Source organism: Falco cherrug, chromosome 7, assembly GCF_023634085.1.
Source record: "Falco cherrug isolate bFalChe1 chromosome 7, bFalChe1.pri, whole genome shotgun sequence".
Classification (NCBI taxonomy): Eukaryota; Metazoa; Chordata; class Aves; order Falconiformes; family Falconidae; genus Falco; species Falco cherrug.
In genome coordinates, this window is record NC_073703.1 from 53,352,822 (window position 1) to 53,374,273 (window position 21,452).

Here is a 21,452-nt window from a genome sequence, read left to right on the forward strand (position 1 = left end):
AACACAAGACTAAGAAACAAACAGTAAAAACTGTCTGAGGAAAAATTACAGTGAAAAAGAAATGTCAACTAAATTTTTTTGTTACTATTCTACTATTCCTGAAATATTATGGTATTAAATGTGGAAACTGAGGCACCAAAATTACTAGTCCATATTCACAGAACCATCAAAGGAGACGGAACTCAGGACACAACCAGACAGATGACAGGGGCAACATTCTGCGCTACTCCCAGCCCGCACAGGGTATCAAACACGACAGCACACTGCAGTGGTATTCAGAGTTGCACTATCTTGGTTTGTAAAAAGAGGATCACTCAGCACAGCTCTGTGGTGGGCTAATGTATTGCTACTCATACTACAGCTTCTCACTGACTGTTTCTAGTATGCAAAGTGTATTCTTCGACTGTTGTTTTCCAGTTCCTTCTTTTAATTCCCATCCAGTGTGTTCAATATTGGCTCAGACATCTTTGCTAAATCACAATTTCCATTCACAGAAGTTTGGAATACTCAATTTCAGCCTGCAGGCATGAAAACTATCAGTGATGTTTTGTTACTGAAGTTTTGATCACCCTTCAGCTGCAACTACATGGTGTCAGTTTCCTATCTCTAACTCTACTCCTAATCAGGCACTTTAAAAAACCTGAAGATTAACATTACTCCAATCCTTACCTTCCATTTGGTTCTGATCTTTTCTGCTGTAAAAAAATGACAGAAAGAAACATCAGGCATACTCCAGCACACTAGGGAAAACACAGTTTTAAAGAACAGATCAATATGGCTAGCCTTTTCAGAACGCTGTCTTGTAAAAATCTAACAACTCTCCCTCCCTGCTCTCTCTCCGACTCATTGCCCTGCCCCTACCCCCTGCTGCCTGGAAATCTAACATCCTGCTTCTGAATTGTACTTCAACTACACTAAGTAATTAGTTCTTATAACCTTCTGTAGGAATAGTACTGTTGCACACATCATAAAAAACCAGACACTGAGAACAAGAACTGCTCAGTATCACTATATGTCAGAGCTAAAATGAACTTCTTGTCATCCAGGTCTCTGCCCTTAAGATTTAGTTGGTTTTGATACAGAAATAGGGCACATATTAAAAAAACAACAGATACTTAAGCAATTAAAACCTGACAGGTGGCATTCACACTCACTGCTAAGCTCTGCTGACCTAATCTGGCAGCATAAGCAACCATTCTGACACAAACTGATTTAGCTAGAGATAGATGGTTGTTTTTTCAGATCTGCACAGTAGTCCTCTTTTCCTAGGAGGCTTGCTGATACTACCACAGCAGATACTATTGACTGCAGGCTTGCTAGGAAAACAGGAAATACAGCTGGAAGTACAGGTGAAGAGTTAAGTCTTACTCTCAGTGACCCTGTCAAGCCTGCCGATAGCAGAATCAGCAGGCTTGACAGGGTAATGGACAGTAAAATTCACTCTTTTCAGCTGCACTTTTCACCAGCTGGTCTAACACACAACAAATTTCAGTCCATTTCTCAGCGTAAAGCGGCCACATCATTAAAATCTGTGATCACAGCTGTCCCTTTTATTAAGGGCAGTTTCAAAGCCTGTCTAATCATGAACTTGCTTTTGAATCCCCAAGGGTTCAAAGAGTCATAATCAAGGGATTATGGAATAACATACGAAATAACACTAACACACTGATACGTCCAGCAGAGCTAGTCAACTTGTGATGTTAATCCAGGAGCCAAGTAAACAGCAGGAAACTTTGTCATACTGTAGTAGTTTGTGCTGAACATGTTTTGCATCAAAGCATTCAATCCTTAGGTTAATGATCAACTGACGCTTAAAAATTAAATACTTTGCTGCCTGGCTCTCCAGGTTTTTTTAATATGAAAAGTAAACTGAGGCATAAGGAACATCCCCACACCCATTAAACCTGAAAATCCCAACAGCTGGAGGCCAAAAAGCTGATGTTATTATATTATCAGGATAAACCTTTATTTCTTATTTGTCTCTCATTCCATTCATGTGGAAGGTGTCCTGTCCACGGCAGCAGGGGTGGAACTAGATGATCTTTAAGGTCACTTCCAACCCAAACCATTCTAAGATGTTTCTGTGTTGTCTGCTGTGTATATGAAATTGAGGAGAACTAGAATGGAAGGACTTACATGCTTGTGTCTTGTACCAAGCCAGGCAGATGGTCTCTGTTGTAGTAGCTATAGCACTGATCACATACACGAGACAGATTTTCTCTGCAAGCTTCTACTGCCATTTTCTTCGTGGAGCAAGAGCTGCACACCAGCCTGCCACAACGTCTGCAGTGATGGCGCCTGTTAAACTAAGCAAGAGAGTCACAGATGAGCAACAGAAAGAATTTACAGAAATTCCCTCCTATACCTGCTTCCACTCATGAGTAAAGTTACTCCATTTGAAGACAAAAACCACCATGCACAGTAAGGCTTTTCAAAACTATACAATGATTGATTCTCACTGTTGCAATTCCTTTCTGGAGAGGGCATGGCAAAGAAATAAAAAAAAAAACAACCCAAAAACCTAGAGGCAGGTATTTAAAACATTTGTTGCAGTCTTGGGCTTTCCACTGTTTAAATTGTCCCAATTTTGATCACAGCACTAATTAGATCAACTCTTGGAAGAGTTAGAAGCTGTAGACTGTCTTTCTGAGACCATCTTAGTAATTTCCAAACTCAAAAGCAACAGATACTTTGAGTGAACAGTACTGTTTCTAAGCAATAGTAGAGGCTGCCAGCACACCCGCAAAACTCGATTTAAAACTATTGCAAAACAGCAAAATTAATCTTCTCCCTTAGAGCCCCAACGCAGTTGCTCAAGTACTCTGTGAAACAACAGGTTTCAGAAAAGCATAACTAACAGCAAAGAATCATTTTCTATACTGGTAATTGAATTATATAATGCTCATGTTATTTCTTGCCAGCACAGTCAACTAGACAGCCTTTTGAAATATTAATACTGCTGCTATTACACAATTTTGAGATCTCATAGTTGTCTTCTCTCTGATCTATGCTCTATTTACAGGGCTCTGCAAGGAACTAACTGTTCCCAGTCTCTTCAGCTACACTAAACAGAAACCAGTGGTTAAATATCAAAGGACTGGCAATCTTGCCAGGCCTACACTGATGCAGGCAAACTTGCTGAAGTAGCTAGTATCTCATAGGAAACAGACAGTGAGCAAGTGTTCATATTAAGGTCACAGTTCTAGGAATATCCTTACTTCATCTTTGCTCCTTACCATAGTAAAGCGTTCAGTTTTGCAAACCATACATATCGTTTCAGTGTCATCAGGTATCCATTGCTGCTTTGGTGGCGGCTTCTCAGGAGGCACAAATTCTTGAGTAAACAAATTCTGTTGCAAACTTCTGTCTCTGGGACTTGCAGATATGGTGAGACCTTAAAGAAAGCCAGGCCAAGAAAAACATGGAATGGGATTTAAGCTGTTTAATGGAGTCTTAAATACCAGAAAACTCTATAGAGGCTCTAAGATCTTTCTGACTCACAAGACTATTACTATTATCTTACACAATGTTATTCTGCCACACCTGGTTGAAAGGAATATATATGTTTTAAGCTAAAATTTTAAGACTGTAAACTTATAGCGCTTCAGTACTAATAAGCAGGAGTACATACTTATTAATAGACCTTTACCATAACAATTAGAGAACTATAAGACAACCTGTCAACATCTGTTCTTGTATCACAAGCAGAGACTTAAGAGGAGGAAGAAAAAAAATTACCTTGGTATACGGATACCAAAAAGCGATATAGCATAAAATGTTATCTTAAGGATACAGAGTGTTGACATTCCTAAATACTGAGACTTTTCTTTGTTATCTCAGGAGATGTGTGGTATGGCTAGCAACAGCTTATTCCTCCCTGTTCTGGTCCCCTTTACAGTCTACTGTGGGGAAATCTGTTCAAAAAGGCAGGACTTTTAAGTCTTTGCCCTTGCCAATGAAATACTCCTCAAATCACGTTTACAGTATTAAACAGGCTTTCAGTTTATATAATGTGAGCCAGTTACACTACAAGCTAATTAAAAAGTTCAACATGTCATCACAAGCCTGCAAGCCACTTTCTGTGTACGTGAATACTAAGCTAGAAAAAGAAAGAAATCTCCATTCCAATAAAGCTAACTCATGTTCACCTAAGTAGATACTGGATTGCAAAGGAACATTAGAGGACAATGCATTCAAGTTTTGTAACACACAGATTAAGCTGACCATTATGAGCAAAACCTGAAGAGCTACACAGCCCAGTCCAAGATGCTGCCAAGAGGCAGAGCAAAACCAGTCTTCAGTTCAGGACACAGAACGAGAGAACACTTCAGACACCCTAACCTGTACATCAGGGTATCACTGTGCAGCTCTAGTTCAGGCCCACCACTTGCTGAGAATCTTCAGCCTTGGAGGTCTGAGGATATCCTTTGCTAGTTGTTCCCTGAGAGAACAGACTGTGTGCGTTTCTCACAGTATCTGTCCTCTGAAGAGTGTATCTCTTGCCTTAGATGCCGAACGAAACCTATAGAAGGATTTGTGGTTCTTTTTAAGCCACAATGCTCTTCAGTTGTTTTGGCGTAAATTATCTCGTTCCTATTTATTTGTGGTTTAGGACTGTGAGTAGAGTCTCTCAGACAATACAACATATGCTATTTCCCTCAGGTCACAAGAGGGATCCTAGAAAAAAAATAAATTAAAGGACCAAAAGAATAATGAAAAAAATACAATATGAATGAGATTTTTACTGTAAAAAACAAAGTTAAGATCCAGAAGAAAAAATAATGACTAAGCAAGGAACAGGAAGACAGGGAGAAGCACCACAATGATGGGCTTCAGACAAGCTCTGCCTATATACCCAGAGTACAGAAGTCAAGACACAGAAAGACTAATGTGCAGCACCATCAATCCACTAGCAATCTAGTCGTGGCAAAATAGTAATTATTTTTTTGTCCCGCAGATTTAGTCCCGTTTCCTGTGTTCTGTTCAGGCTTACAGTTTTCTGTAGGGTCTGGAATGGAAAGATTTTGTGCTGATTTTTTCAGACATTTTGTGGATACCTAACAAAAATGAAAACAAAGCCACACACTTCTGTTCCCCTTTAAGATTTCTTTTAATTGGGCACAAAGCACCCAACTGTAGAGACCTACTAATTTGCATTAAATGCAACCCAAGTTACTATTAAGCAGTGGGACACACATACACAGGGGATAAAACAAATAAGAACAGGTTGAAAGAAAACAGCATCAAGGTCTTAGCTTTACCAGTAAAGCTGACAGGAGATAGTTCTGATGATCCTGATTTAGACATTGCTTCACACTCCAATACCTGACTGAGACTTTCTTGGATACGTATTAGAGAATCTAGGACGAAGGGAAGAAGAAAAATAAAAATCAGGGAACGATATTGGCCATACATCTACCTGTTTTTACAAAGATTTGAGGAATGCATTCACAGGAGTACCTAAGAATGTCAGCACAAAACAGGACTAGCTATGTAATTATAAATTACTATGTTTTCATGAAAATTAGCCCACAACAATTAATGCAAAACTATATAAAATTCAGTTACCTAAAACACAGAGAAAGGAATCTTCACCAAAGCAATGGACTACTGATAGGCACAGGAATAATACAGCAAAGAGTAAGTATCAGATGTGAAAACAATTAGTTGACACAAGGTGCTCATGGCAAATATTAAATGCTTCACATGACAGTGGAAGGAACATACTTGCAAAAGTTATAGGTCATCTGCCAGGAGAATATAGGCAAGTCTGACGCTTTTATATTAGCAAGAACCATATCTTTAAATCACGAAGTCAGTCAACATTTTGAAACTAGCACAAAGGAAGTTGGTACCATGTATGTAGTTATAAATAGATACAGATAGGTAGACACACCATGTGCTTTGAAACAAAAGCACTGGACTTGATCTGCAGCACCCTCTACTGTTCCAGTTCTAAAACCCTGAAAGGAGAGAGCCAAATGCAGGAGAAGCAAAGACAACATGGATGAGAATGGATTGGCGAATCAGAAAGGGGAACTGTGCTGAGAATGTTAAATAGAACTACAAGTTTAAGGCTTTTATGTGAAAAAAAGGAACCAGACTCTAGTAGGAGGAAAGACTATGAAAGATCAAATCCCCATTCTATCTGGGGGAAGATGCAGTTGGCTTCAGGTTTTAGAACTGCTTAAGTCATCAGTGACTTTGCATTAAGCAGGAATGAAATAAAATTGATCAGTATCATATAAGAAAAGAGATCCCAAAAAGGATCAACAAAGGAAAGTCCAAGAAACTTTTGAAGGTGTTGGTCCTGAGAACATTTATTTACAAGAAAAGCAAAGACTTTAAGAATATGTTCTGGGCTAGCAGGAGACTGAGGCATACATCTACAAACATTGTGGCACAACCGGCAAAATTATTCTGGGGTGAAACTGGCACTTTTTTCCAAGTGAAAACCAGCATTCTCATGGACAGTCACCTGATCTCTTTTCTTTTAATGCAAAAGGGAAGTTGAGAGCTTTTTCTGCATACTTGGAGAGCAAATTGTCAATGTCTTCTACAGTAAAACCAATTTCCTGGCCAGCTAAGAGTTGGTGCAGCATCTGCACAGCAACAGCTACCCAATCCACCTTCATATTCATGAGGAGCTGTTCCAGCATGAGCAGTGGCCTGGAGGACAGGTGGAAGTAGTTAACACGGGAGAGCTCAGGCAGAGTTAGAAGCACCTGAGACACAGGAAAAAAAGCTTATGTTAAAATTAGATACTTTTAAATCTGTTTCTGTGAGATTAAAGACAAAAAACTGGCACAGTAGCTTATGCAGAGAATGGAATAACTATATATGGAGGCCAAAAACTGGAGATGGGACTTCTGAAACCTACTCCTATTTTCATTACTGAATTACTGACTAGATTTACAGAAATTACTTAGCTTCCGCTTTCCCATTCTGTAAAACATTTCCTCATTTAAGAGGCAGTTAAGAGTTGAAAGGATATTGTGACCCTGTGACAAGTATGTTGTAGCAGGGTAGAGCACATTCTCTCATTGAAGTAAGCTTGTAAAAATAGTATTAGCTCAATCCTTATCCTTCCATCATTTGAAGAAGTATCACGAGGAGAAAACATGAGCAATTCTCCTAAAGGTGGACAGTTCATATGGACATTTCCCAAATTAAATCATGTCTTCAAAAGGAAGAAGGAAGGAAACAGGAAGCCCAGCAAAACACTGCTGTGGCACACACTAGAGCAAGCTGCTATTTGTATTCCTACAACAAAATGGACATTACCAAAAGCACTGCCTTTTGTTTACTTATTATGAATTCTACTGGTTCATGCACCTGTTCTCAGGCTGAGCACAGAACCTGTATGACTTCTGCGAAGGCAACAGCCATCAAAAAAAAAAAATCGTGTTATCTATCTTTAGAAGGCACTTGAGAGAAACATGCCATGTATGTGTCACCACCATACAGATGGGCATATGTAGGACACCTGGTGTTACTGACATGGAGAATAAATTAAGGATGCTTTCTTTTTCACTTGGTACAAACACAGCAACAATCCTGATAAACACCACCCTCTTTTAGCCTGTGCATTTCTCCACTCCCCAACAGCTCAAAAACAAGACTGCTGTGTTCATACTAGGAGCTACAACCACCTCATAATATAGGAACTGCAAAGCTGTGGAAGGGAAGAAGTTTTAAACCATCTCTAACTTCCCTTTGGATCTTGAGACTCCGAATCTTAGACCTGATATGGTGAGGATGCTCTGGTAAAGTCTACAGACTTCATGTATTATAAATTTATATAATTATGTATTGCCCTTAATCCCACAATGCAGGGGATTTACTCACTTTTGATCCCAAATAGAGTGCCTGGATTTCATTACGGCGTGCAGTTGTCAGATTCGCATAGAAGTGAGCTGTGAGGTAATCAGCCAAGAAGTGAGAGGCTGCCAAGTTTGGATGCTGGTCAAGGGACTGCTCACTGATGGCAAGGCAAATACCAGGGTCTTCAATTCTTTGCAGAAGCTACAAAACCAAACAAAATACAGTGAAATGCTACTACATTCCTGGAAAGTAGCCTTTATAATGTACAGTCCATAACAGGTTATTGCTCTACAATGGTCCAGCAAGCAAATTAACTTGCACAGGTGTCATACATACATAAGGATGATTTAGGTAATCCATTTATAGACTACTCATGGTCCATTTGCTCAATTTACTAATCAAAATATTTTTAAAATTAGATCAAGCAGGAGGTTCAGCAAGGAACGGGACAGAAGGTCTAGTGATAAGAAATCTTCACTTTGTTTCCAGAATATTTTTAAAGCTACACAGTCTGAGCAAGCCTGCACTTTATTTTATGCTCCCTGTTATGAGCAACAGCTCCATAGTTATTAAAATCAGAAGATGGCACACTTCATCAGTTTGAGCACTGAAGCGCAACTGACCAATTCCTGTTGCTAGTTTCACTTCTGGTTCTTTTCCTTATGCAGCACAGAAATGCTTTGTTGTGATTTTTCAAAAAGGGGCCTTGTATTTCCATGTAAGTGACATTTATGCTATTAGGTCCAACAACTAGATTGCCAAGCTGGATTTTCACTTAAACAGAACATGGGTGAGCCAGGATCCTGAAAGCATATCTAAGCAAACAGCATCTCAAGGGAGAGGAACCAAAAAGGCCATGGAAACACACAAAAAGGAGTCAAAGAAAACAGGTGTCAACTTATTTGATCTATGGATGTATGGCTGAAAGAGTCTTGCTACTACCTGCAATGCTTTGTTTGTGTCTCCCATCTCCAACAAGTGGAGAAGGTGCTCACGGTGAAGGTTGATCAAGTCTTCTCTTGGGACAGGATACAAGTGCCCCCATTCCTCACACAAGACGTAATCCTAAAGATATTTTTTTAATTAAAGAAAAAAATAATGAAAGGACAAACTCTACCCTGATACAGCTGTTTCTCCCAAAGTTCTCATCACCTTCAAGAAATTCTGTAGCTTAGATTCCTCTCCCACATGCAAAAAAGTAATTAAATTGATAAGGGGAAGAGGATGATAATTCATACTGTCAAAGTCCACCTGCATTCAGAATACCTTCTCATCTCACAGTAAGCAGATTAGCTTTTTGAAGAGACGTTTTAAAATCAGCCAGATCTATTAGTACTTATATAAACACTAGTAATTATATAAGTATTAGTACTTATATAATAATGCCTGTAGTATGCCAAAAGCCATGCTATTGAAGTCTTCAAAATTCTAAGATAAAAGAACAAGTTGTATCTCAAATTAGAAGTTATAGCTTACACTTAAGGATTATTAACTAAATGTAAATATTAACATTAAACACAGATCTATACTTGTTTCTGTAGCACAGAACTGAGTAAAGGAATTCCTTCACCCAAGCTAATCTCTATTGATTGGCATTTTAAGATGCTATTCAAAGTTTAATGCATTCTATTTCAACAAAATTCACATGACTATGCCTAACCTTTGCTTTCAGAATGATATTCATGATGGTCTGGGGGTCATCAGTGCATGCTTTTTTCAGATCTTGCCAGTCATTCCACAATGGTTCACTTTGCAAATTCAGAATCTGAAAGAGTTAATATTAGGGTAGCACAGATTTTAAAATCTTATCTACAACAATCAATACATCTAAGTAAATAGCTGAGCTGATCACATCAAGAGCTGCTTCATACAAAAAAAAAAAAAAAAAAAAAGTCAAGCAGACAACCCACATTTATCGCTAGCCCTTTTCTGGGACAAAGTGATGCGCCTGCAGTACAAAAAAAAGACTACACAATTTTCCCAGAGGTATGAGTCTACAAAGCATGTTCATAAGGGAAGGTTTTTAAAAGACTAAATGGCAATAATTATGGATTAAAAAGCACATGTATACTGCAGACATTGCTGGCACTAACAGAGAGAAAACAGCTGTCAGTTAGCAGAACCACTAGCAGACAGAGCTCAGCAGGGATTTATGATTCCATCTTTTGCTCTGTTTGGCTTTTCAGTTTGTGCTGAACTCTAGGCCAGCTAGTCTGACTCAGCTTGGGTATCTGCACTACCCTGCAGTTAGAAGAACTGACTGCAATACAAGCACACTTATTGGACTGCTAGTCTTGCATACCATGCCTAGGTATACCTGCACCTGTCAAGCTTATGAAGTGATGAATTGCCAAGAAAAGCTTCCAGCGGATCTAGCAATTGTATAGAATGGAAAAACAAATACTTTGCAAAAAAAGCAACCTCACAAATATTTTTGTCTAGTCATGTTTGCAGACCTGAATGCTAACAGGAGAGTGGGAAAGTCATGAAGGATGGAAGCAGAGTGTTAATTGGAAACTATAGCACTGAAAACATGAACTGTTTTGGATGAAAGACTTGAAAAGCTATTATGACCAAAAAAGAACCAAGGGCTAAAACTTTCTCAAAGGCAAGCATATTTGCTCCCTGCTGCCTATTTCACCTCACTGGTTACCTGAAGAATGACTTTGTACCTTTTGATAAACTTGAAGTTCTTTCTTCCTGCTCTGCAGACTGGCTTTTAGTTCATCAGTTATGCCCAAATCAGAAATGCAATAAGCTAGGATTTCCAAACAGGCATCAAGGGGCCATTTGTCCAGACCGCGCAGGGCCAGCCTACTTCTCAATGTTGCATTTTTTACTGGAAACAAGTATTGCCAACCATGCTTATCTGTGGAGGAAACAAACCACTAGTTTGAAACCCAGTTTCTATCATTTGGAAAATTATAGAAACCTCACTGGATTGCACCACCAAAAGAAACAGTACAGTGCTGAAAAATCTACACAAGGCTTATCCCAAGCATCAGATTCTCATGAAGTAACCAAAGTTAGCATGGGATACTAGCATGGGATACTTATCTTTACAGTCTCTAAAAGACACCTCCTTTCACATGATACATCATCCATATATGACAATGATACTGCTGTAGGAGATGTTCCATTAACAGTACTATGATTAATGTCTCCTGATGTATTCAGCTCTTCACATAAAAATAACACCACAGAAGCACTCCAGTTGCCTTGTACTAAGTTGGTCAGGATTTGCTCATTTACAAAATGGAAACTATACCGTCAGAGAAAAATTTAGGAGGGAGGGAGGGATCTGTTTCCATCTTTGGATTTGCCCAAGGGCCACTATTTTAGTTTCCACATCCTGATCTAGGCTGTATTCTCCATAAAATAAAGAAAAAAAGAAAAATACGAAAGGCAAAAAGCCTGACTTAATCCTTCTTACCTTCAGCAGTTGCACAGCTCAGCAGAGCATCCTTCACATTGACCAGCTCCTCCACATCCTGACTGTACAGATCCAAGACCTTCAGAGCTCTGTCCCAATCCTTTGCAGCAAGAGCTTGCTCAAAAACTCCCATTAATACCTTAACAGCTGTGGTGGAATGCAGTCCTACGAGAACCAGAGATATGTAGGCCTTGCCAGCAAAGACTGTAGCCAAACTGCTACCTTCCTCTTGCTGATTCTGAAGTGGCTCAAACATAGCAAGAAGAAATCGTTCCAATATTGGGAACTCCTTCAACAATGCCTCACACTCCCTAGAAATCTGTTCCAAACCTAAGGGCACCTCCCGTCTGCCCCGAAATTCTATCCAGGATAAACTCGATTTGGGATTTTTCTGTATATTAGATGCACTTAGACATGCCACTGCAGCTGTTAGCTTTGACTGAGACTTTAGGAAGTCCAGGGAGGAGGCAGTGAGTGTGTGCTGGCTCAAGTCATTCACAGAGGATGGGGCCTGAGTGGAGATATCCTCAGAGGTCACTGCAGAATTGTGAACAGGTATTTCAACATCTGGCAGGCAATGGTAGGCACACTGGTATGCTAAGCTGCTGATATTTGTCAGAAGATACTTTGCCTGGCTGCTTTGCCTTGCACTGCACAAAGACAGTGGTTCACAGCAACAGTTAACAATAACTTGCTGCACATTCAAGTTCAACCCTTCTTTAGCCAAGAGAGAAGAAAGCCTGCAGGATTAAAAACAGAACGAGCTTAGCCAGCACATATAAAAGGTACTTTACAATTACATATTTTAATAAATCTTCCAAGTAGTTTGTGAACACAAGCTCCCTAATATTCTTCACATGTACATACAGGGGAAGAGTACACAACCTATGTTTACTCAGTATGAAAAAAAAAAAACTTATATAGCATGACATCAATAACTCAGAGCTTATGCTGCCACTCCTTTAAAGAAAAGGAACTTAGTCCTCAAACGCTGACCTTTACCTAAATGTGACACACTAAAACAGTTCACCATTAGTGCTCATCTTTTTAAGAGCTATTTCATCAAATCAGACACTTTCCACGCCAGCCTAATTTAGTCATCTGTGAAGGAAGGACCTTAGATTACCCAGTTTTCCTACTCACCAGGGCAAGAGCCATGCCTAGCTGTATTCTTAAGAAGCCCTACTGATCTATTTTATTATATTGCTAAGCTTAAAGTCCACTGCTCTGAAGTGTCATACGTTCCATTAAAAAAATCCACATAAACGTTCTCTCTCTTCACAACAGACAGTAATTGTTTAAAATACAGAATTCACCATTTTCCCTAGTAAAAATGTCTGGTTGGGAGAAAAGCCCCTGACTAAGCACTTCCTTGCACACCAATTCTTACAGCTGGTGGGACACAGCAGGCTGTACTACTTGTGCTTATGAGCCAGAGAAGAATTTAATCCTAGCTGAGGCCCAAAGTCACCAATGCCAAAATAACCTAGAGAAGTATATAATCTGAAAAGTACCAACCTGTCAGGATGAACCTGTCTCTCAAACACAAGCTGGGAGAGCAGCTGAGATGGGCTCTGCTGTAGCAGTATGAAAGGGTTCCCCACTTTCACTTCTGCAGATATATCTTTAAAAAAAATAAAACATTTATTAGAATACAAACACATTAGCTGAATACACCAATCAAGTCTTACTTTAGGAACACAAATTTTAAGAGCCTGAGTCTGAAACCTCTTTGACTAAATTCACAGAGGTCCGTATTCACCTTAGTGCAGTAAAAACAGAGTAAATTGCAAGGCATTTGTGATTATGATATGCCTCTCAAACTTGGCACCACTGGCTGACATTCACTGAACGTATTACCAAAAGAGGTAGAGCGGAGAGACTTTGGCCTTAAGGCGAGATTCAGGTTTAAACAGTTTAGCAACTCTACTTCAAACTTAAACCAAAACATGTATTTGTGGTGGGAGACAGAAAACGCGCAGTATTGGTTTCTGAGGAATGTCTGGATGTAGATTAACGAGTCCATGCTCTATTCAAGTCAAAGTGAGCAAAGGCAGACAGAACTCATAGATGTACAGCTACTTCTACAAAAGGAGTGAAACCCTGGCCAGTATTGTTGAAAAGCCTCTGTATCCACTACTGAGTTGTATCAAGTAACTCTGAACAGATTCTTGTAAATTTACCTTTTCTTTCTATCTTCCAGCACAACAGAAGTTCTGCAAAAGTCACCCAGCCCTTAAATACTGTGCATTTTTTTTTTTCACTTTGGCAGTTAGTCAACGAGGATTGAATCATGTCCATAAGGAAGTTACAGTTTGTATGGTAGCGACTGGAGCTGAACCAGCATATATGAAAACAGATCTCTGCCCTTTCTTCTTATTTCTTATCCCTTTGGGAAGGTATTGTCCGAAATCAGTACTGTGGTATATACAGTAGTGCGGCTCAATTAGCGTCAACTTTAAAAAACAGACAAGTGTTTTTTCTCCTAGCACAGTAAATTGTTCTGTTCTTCTGACAGCTTTATGTGCCGATGGTGCATTACTTTTCATGGACCACCATCATTTGCTGATTCTATGGAAAAAACCCTGCCTGTTACCTCTGCATAGCCTCTTACACACTCCCTTCTTATCCCCGTGGAGCAGCAGGGCACTGGTTGCCTCTAAAGGAGCATGCTGATCCCCTGGATCCAAAAAGTCACTCTTTCCTTTTGGGTAGCGATCAGAACTTTTAGAGGTCAAGGGTTGTTTGTTTTGTCTAAACCAAGTGCAAAATCTGAGTCAGTGTTAACATTTCTGTTCTTATTTCCCTACTGCCATCAGTGATTTTTATCTTAGCTGTGGGTAGCCTAGGTGTTAAGAAATAAAATAACAAAAGCAACCAATAATCAGCTGAAATCAAAAGATGTGACTGTGCAGAGGTAGTAGACACATTTGGCAAGGAACCATTTTTGCACAATTACTTTCCAGAATCAGGCCAGACTACACAATCTGGGTATCTTCACGTAAGCTCAGACTTCCCAGCAGAAACCCCTTACCTAGCTCTGCATTCAGGCTTCGTAACACAACCGCAGCCATTGCAGTGATGTAGTTAAAGAAGGCCTTCACAAAGTTTGTCTGTGTGTTGCTCTCAGACACAGTTTGGACATGTTGGTCAAAAGTTCTCAGCAGGAGCTGTGTTTGATTCCAAACCAGGTGCTTCTCCAGCTCTGCAGGTCTGAGAGAGGCCTGCTGCTCCAAGGTGCCAAGCAGGCTTGCTTTACAGTCTGGTTTAAGAGAACAGACATACATACATCCAAGATTCAAGTATTAAATGCCAAAAAGGAAGGAGGGGGTTGGGGAGAGGAAGAGAGAAAAGTCCTTTAAACTAATTTCCTCTCTGCGAGTACAGATCTCAGTCTGGGCATTACAATCTTACTGAAAGCAACTAAATTTTCACAGCAGAATAAATCAATGGTTCATCTAAACTGGTAATCACGCCTCTGAAAAGTTAGAAATACATTAAGGCAGGCCCTAAAATATAGCTATTTGTGTGTCATTAACACATAAGCTTATTCTAAAACACAGGTGTTGACAAGTCCTTGTGCTCCGTAACATTTAGCAGTTAGAACTTTCCTAAATATTTTCTCATTAAACATACAAATATCTTTAAATATTTTACAAACACCTACATGCCATTTAGAAATTTAGCGAAGGGGTGTGTGTGTGCTATATAATGCAGAGAGCTCTGAGAAGAGGAACTGTGGAAGACTTCTTCAGAAAAGGGTGAGATGTTTTATGATAGCACTAAGAAAACTGCAAGGTATTATTATGTTACAGTAGCTTTTTAAGTTTATCTCCTTTTTGTTAAAAAACAAAAAAAAAGCAACAGTAAGGATACACCTAATTATTTATAAGCTGTCAGGTTAAAATACACTTTAAAAATTCCTTGTTAGGACTGAAGAAAAGTAGGACAAATAATCTCAGTTGTACTCATTGATATTTTCCTTTCTTCTCTGGCAAGTTCACAATTTTAGCTCTGAAAACAAACACTCAGAATATAAGAATTACAGATAAATCTTACACTTTGCACTTATGATTTAAAAGATATATATATTTATGCATATGTCAAAGAGCATTACTATTGGATTTACAGCTGTCTGGACAAGCCCAAATAAAAATTTAGATCCATTTGTCAGTCTTCATAATCACAAAAATAACTCACCCACAGAATGCTCAACACATGTCAGCGCTTTTAGGATTTGATCCAGATTTTGTGATAAAACAATTTCATTGGTAATACTTTCTTCAGTTAAGGCAGGGTAGCAAGCTTGCAGAAGGTCTACAATACTGCATCGAAAATGACTCCCTGTCTTTTCATCTGAGACCTCTACAAAAAGAGAGAAAGAAATAGCAACTATAACAAAGACAGAGATATTTTGCACAGAAGGCCCACAGAACCAAAATTTTAATACAACTAGTTTGCCAAATTCAAAGTGTTTCAGTTCATTCAGAATTGAGCTTGCATGTCCTGTCCTCCTTGCTTTTTTTTTTTTTTTGTTTTAAATACCAAGCTAAAAAATGTAAACTTCAAATTTCCATTGCAACAGAAGGCAAGAATTTGATTTGAGCACATTTTAACAGAAAAATCTTACCAGCATAGCACACTACCTGGCTTGGATTGCCCTTGTGATGTGCAGGAATAGTTGAGAATTTTACTTATTTGCTGCAGAACTGCTGGGAAACCCTTTACACCTTCAGAGTGCAGTAAAACAATGTCAGGTCGGTGGCCTGGAAACATGATAGTGCAAAGGTGGACAAAATAAAATTTAGAAGCACAAAAAGGAGAAACTAACACGAAAGTACAAAACGAAATTTAATTAAGACTCAGATGTTAGCACAAACAAGACAGCACAGAGAGGCATTTTCTGTTCCCAGGCCCATGTTGATAAAGACAAAAACCAAAACCCTACCCTGAGTTTCAAGGCTGTTGTGCAGTCTTCTTTCTGCTGTTTCCAAAAGCTGTTTGCAGGTCTTCCAAAGATGGCATTGAGTACAAGCTAGGTCAAATGCCGCCATGGCTGAAGGACTGAGGTCCTCAAGGACTTTCTGCAGAGGATCAGTATGCTCCAGCTGGATGTTGCTGATCCAGAAGTTTTCTTGGAGAGTAGGGGCAAGACTTCCAGAAGTTGCAAGCAATTTATCAGTAACATCCGAGATGGAATAAAATACCATACCTACATGTGTCAGCAAAACACAAAATTATTAATTAAACAGCATATTTGTCTCAGCTCCTGTCATTATTCTCTAATCCTTTATGAAAATAATTCAATAGGTGGCCTGCTTCATGGACCAATTACTACAGAAAAACTAATGGGGCATCAACAGCCAATTTCAGCATTCCTAGGCTCCCTTTAACTCAAAAACCCACAACTTCTTCTTCCAAATGATTGTTGTATTCATTATGACAGTACTCAAATTGCTTTCTCCGTCACCTTTTATGAGAAGAACTCATAACGCCCGGATCTTACCAGCTGCTGCTGCATTCCCAATAGCTTGCAGTGTCGAACGGCCGCTGCCAGGTTTCCTGATGCCTCCAGTGCCATCTGATGCTTGGTTCTCAATATTGTGCTCCACTCTTGCCATTTCTCGTACTGCCTCTTGGTAGCGCTCCATGAAAATCAATTCACCATAGCAAGGTGAAGTGTCCAGATTAAACATCAAAGCCACCTTTCAGAAATAAGAATAGACATAATTACAGGACATGTCAAAAGACGGTTTTGAAGGTCAAAGAGCTTTGGGAGGTTTTAGAGGAAATAGAGAATCCAATAAAACGGACTTTAACTGAAAAACATGGCAGACTGAAATGGTGGGGTTTTTTCTACGGAGTTTTAGAGTGCCTGAAAAACAGGAACCTTAGAGACATTCTTAAACTATTTTTATAAAGCTCAGCTATTCTTTGCTGCAAGGCTAGAGATAAATCAATTTTCATAAACCACACCTTTCAGAATGACTCTATTTCAAAACACTATGTAATGAAATGTATCAAGTTGGGACTCCAAAGTGAACTATTTAAAACAAATTCTTTTTAAGTGAGTAATATCTTCCAGAAATTTAAACAGCATAGATAAGCACAGCTCTGCAAGGTCCTGTTATCAAACCAGCAACAGCACACAAATCAATCATTATCATCAGCAATATTGAAATCCAAAGTAACAAAGCAAAACAAAATGCTTCTTTTTGGCCTTGTAAGTAGGAAAAAGACAAAGCAGCATGCTTGATGTCAAACAGAACTAATGAGTTGAGCAGTAACCTGCTGCTAATGCAATGCTTAAATGACATCTGAAACTCAGCCAGGTCACTGCTTTTTGCAGCAGATTCAATCACTGATGCATCTCAGGATGTTTTTTCAGAGCAGTGGCCCAAAAGCCACACAGAGAAAGGTATGCACAGCTGTGAGAGAGCAAAGAACTACAAATATGCAGACTGTCATTTTCAAGTTGTTCTGCCTGTCTTCAGTACCATGAATTCAGCCTCAAAACATACCTTCTTCAAATAAACGTAATCGCCACTTTGGCTGTGCTTTGGGTAAGGAATATATTTACACATTCCTGCTGAGCTTACAAGTGGTAGAGACTCATAGTTTTGATTCACTGACTAAAGTAAGCCGTGCAGACGCTGCTTCCTGAAGAGGTTTCACATGAGCTCTGTGTCCTTCATTCAGCTGAAACACTAAGCTTAACCAGCTCTCATCAAACCTTTTCATGCTTTGAGAACCCAGGTTTAGAGAAACCATTATTATGTAACATGGAAGAAAAAAAACCCAGCATGCTTGGGATGTTGGTTTGGAGTATCTTTGTTCTTTTCACTTGCTTCTACTTCTGAAGTGACCCTTTCACTTGCAATGCAGATGCTGCAGCCCTATGCTTGCTAATGCAGAAGAAGCAGGAGTTTAGTCGGCAATCACAACCACGAATGTCACTACCAAATTCATTTTTTAGTTGCACCAAATACAAGTAACTCATTTACCTGATGGGCTTCTACAAAGTTTCCTCTCAAAACACAAGAAACTAGCAGTGATTCTGGTGGGGAAAGCATCATAGGAATGAGGGGATTTTGCTGATGTGGTCTCACCCGGCTTTCCAAATTACACGAGGCAGACACATTGCTGCTACTTCCCTCTACAAGACAACAGAATTAATCAGTATACTATTATGGAAAAAAAATTTCACCAGATAACAGCCAACTATCAGATAATAGCACTTCACATATTTAACACAAAAATAAAGGAGCAGACTAGCAAGAAAGTTTTAAGGTAAAGGGGTCAACATAAACATCTTGTTAAAAATTCTTGTAATATTTCACTGTTTGATGAGAACTTTCAGTTTGGTTCTCAACCAACTGTAATGCTGTTTAGCAGCTACATAATGTGGACACAATGCTAGAGCACTGGTTCAACATGGATAAAGGGAGAAGTTAAGTACTGGACCTACTAAATCAACTTAGCATGCCTAAGCATGTTTCAGGTTACATGACTTCTTTGACAGTTTGCACATCACTACATTGCATACTGTTTCCTGCAAACCAAAAATATCAAGAAACATCTAATTTTCTTATTCCAGAAGAGGAAATATATACTATTCTAATTAGAAAAAAAGTCAGCCAAAAATGGGAGCTCTGAGAAATGAAAAGTTCTAATTCTGTCCTGCATACAGCAGTAATTCACATTAACTAGTCAAGCCAATACTTCAACACACACATTGACAAGACAAAGAAATACTACTTTTGAGGTTTAATACCTGAGGTACTGGTGTTTAGCTCACTACTTGTACTTTCTAATGATGGACTGGAAGTTCCCTCTTTCCCATCTAAAATAGAAACAAATCAAAACCAGCACATTAAATGCACTTTTTCTAGACAAGGTAATTAAAATTGACTGCAAGTAACAGATCAGGCACCCGCAAGAGATCTTGAAGTGTATCTCACTAATGAGCCATGTCTATGATAAATGCAACAACTACTGATTTGAAGAAAATGTTAGTCAAGATACTATGCTGGGGTGGCCCATCAGTGACTCATGTCACATACTTTAGATCTGCTTATTTTGGAACATCCCACCCCAAAAGCAGACACACGTTTTAAAGGCTAAACAGAAAAAGGGCTGGGAACCCAACTTTCTCCTAAGGCTGCCAATTTAAGCCACAAATTTCTGTAAATTCACATCTTAGATACTATTGTGATGGGAATGAAAATATACCAGTCACTGGATATAGTGGAGAAAGGGAAGAATTAGTACTGTAGTTGTGAAGTTCTCCCCTGCCCCAGATCAGACTATGTATGAAAGAAGTTATTTTCCTAACTGAATTTAATTTAACTATCCTTTTAGTTGTGCAGATGAGCTTTAGGAAAACAACCTCAACCCATGTGGAACTGGACTAAGACACTTCAAACCAGTTAGAAAACTAAAGGAAATAAATCTAGTTCCCTGCTCCCAGTCCATCAAATCTAATTGCATTCAGCTATGAGCTCAGCAAAATTACGCACATTTCAGAGATGTCTTCCCCAAGTCATTTTTACAACCCACCTGTCTTGTATCTTTGAGATCTACACCGTTTCTTAAAGCTGGAGCACCTGATTAAAGAGTAGTACCTCCTGGAAGCTGCAAGTTGATGTTCTGTGAAACATTCAAGCAAAAACATTACTAAACAGTTATTTGTCTACCTTAAAGAATCTATCAGCACATCCACATAGGCAAAGCTATGATGGCAAATCTTTCAAGGGAACACAGCTGATCTCAGCTAAGAGCTCTTCTACAGTAAAGTTTAAACCAGCACCTTGACGTAATTTTGATGCAATTCAACTAATACTGTGTTTTTCACATCCACAACCAATGGGGATAAGGAATTGGCTAGATGGTCACAAAGAGTTGTGGTCAATAGCTTGATGTCCAAGCAGACACCCCTGACAAGTGGCGTTCCTCAGGGTTGTACTGGGACTGGCACTGTTTAACATCTTTGTCGGCAACACGGACAACAGAATCGAGTGCACCCTCAGCAAGTCCGCATGTGACACCAAGCTGTGTGGTGCAGATGACCTGCTGGAAAGAAGGGATGCTATCTATCCAGAGGGACCTGGGCAGGCTTGAGAGGTGGACCTGTATGGACTCCATTAAGTTCAACGAGTCCAAGTGCAAGGTCCTGCATGTGGGTCAGGGCAATCCCAAGCACAAATACAGGCTGGGCAGAGAATGGGTTGAGAGCAGCCCTGATGAGAAAGACTTGGGGATGTTGGTGGACGAAAAGGTCAACATGGCTTGGCAAATGTGCACTTGGAGCCCAGAAAGCCAACCGTACCCTGGGCTGCATCAAAAGAAGCGTGACCAGCAGGTCGAGGGAGGTGATTCTCCCACTCTACTCTGCTCTCGTGAGACCCCACCTGGAGTACTGCATTCAGCTCTGGGGCCCCCAACATAAGAAGGACCTGCTGGAACGAGTCCAGAGGAGGGCCATGCAGATGATCAGAGGGCTGGAGCACCTCTGCTGTGAAGACAGGCTGAGAGAGTTGGGGTTGTTCAGCCTGGAGAAGACAAGGCTTTGGGGAGGCCTCCTAAGCAGCCCTTCAGTACCTAAAGAGGGCCTACAAGAAAGCTGGGGAGGGACTTTTCACAAGGGCATGTAGTGATAGGACAAAGGGTAATGGCTTTAAGCTGAAAGAGTAAATTTAGATTAGAAATGAGGAAGAAATTCTTCACTATGAGGGTGGGGAGGCACTGTCACAGGTTGCCCAGAGAAGCTGTGGATGCCCCATCCCTGAAGTGTTCAAGGCCAGGTTGGATGGGTCTGTGAGCAACCTGGTCTAGTCAGGGGTTAGAACTAGATGATCTTTAAGGTCCCTTGCAACCCAAACCATTCTACGAATCTACATTGCTTGGAATATACTACACCTTCTACACACTCCTGATCAGTATTAAGCGTTCTTTCCCATCTAAATGAATCCTATGATTCTAACTATACAGAAAAATAGGTATAGTCCAAATATATAAGCAGTTAGAAACAAGGTGAAAAGAATTAAAATAGTAAAAGGGAGAGTTTGGTTTGTCATTAAGGTTTTGCTGAAACAGCTTGGTAATGCAGGGTAGTATGAACACTGACTCAGTCAACAATTCTGGAAATGAGCAAGTAAGGGGGGTGCCAGCTCTTGAGACAGAAAACCTGAGACAT

At 39.7% G+C, this 21,452-nt stretch overlaps 1 protein-coding gene across 6 annotated transcripts in view; it reads right to left on the reverse strand.

Moving 5' to 3' along the window:
- Window positions 1-21,452, reverse strand: part of ZFYVE26 (zinc finger FYVE-type containing 26) — a 52,531-nt gene that overhangs the window by 14,780 nt on the left and 16,299 nt on the right. For all 6 annotated transcript variants that reach the window (XM_055717103.1, XM_055717102.1, XM_055717104.1 and 3 more), the window contains 19 exons: window positions 19,817-19,906; window positions 19,032-19,100; window positions 18,262-18,413; window positions 16,764-16,962; window positions 16,206-16,469; window positions 15,904-16,023; window positions 15,458-15,622; window positions 14,292-14,519; window positions 12,776-12,881; window positions 11,258-11,997; window positions 10,497-10,693; window positions 9,485-9,589; window positions 8,767-8,889; window positions 7,849-8,025; window positions 6,479-6,725; window positions 5,262-5,360; window positions 3,237-3,394; window positions 2,137-2,306; window positions 670-695 (listed from right to left, as the gene is read on the reverse strand). In XM_055717103.1, coding sequence (XP_055573078.1) covers window positions 670-695; window positions 2,137-2,306; window positions 3,237-3,394; window positions 5,262-5,360; window positions 6,479-6,725; window positions 7,849-8,025; window positions 8,767-8,889; window positions 9,485-9,589; window positions 10,497-10,693; window positions 11,258-11,997; window positions 12,776-12,881; window positions 14,292-14,519; window positions 15,458-15,622; window positions 15,904-16,023; window positions 16,206-16,469; window positions 16,764-16,962; window positions 18,262-18,413; window positions 19,032-19,100; window positions 19,817-19,906 — 3,435 coding nt within the window. The remainder of the gene's footprint in view (window positions 1-669; window positions 696-2,136; window positions 2,307-3,236; window positions 3,395-5,261; window positions 5,361-6,478; window positions 6,726-7,848; window positions 8,026-8,766; window positions 8,890-9,484; window positions 9,590-10,496; window positions 10,694-11,257; window positions 11,998-12,775; window positions 12,882-14,291; window positions 14,520-15,457; window positions 15,623-15,903; window positions 16,024-16,205; window positions 16,470-16,763; window positions 16,963-18,261; window positions 18,414-19,031; window positions 19,101-19,816; window positions 19,907-21,452) is intronic.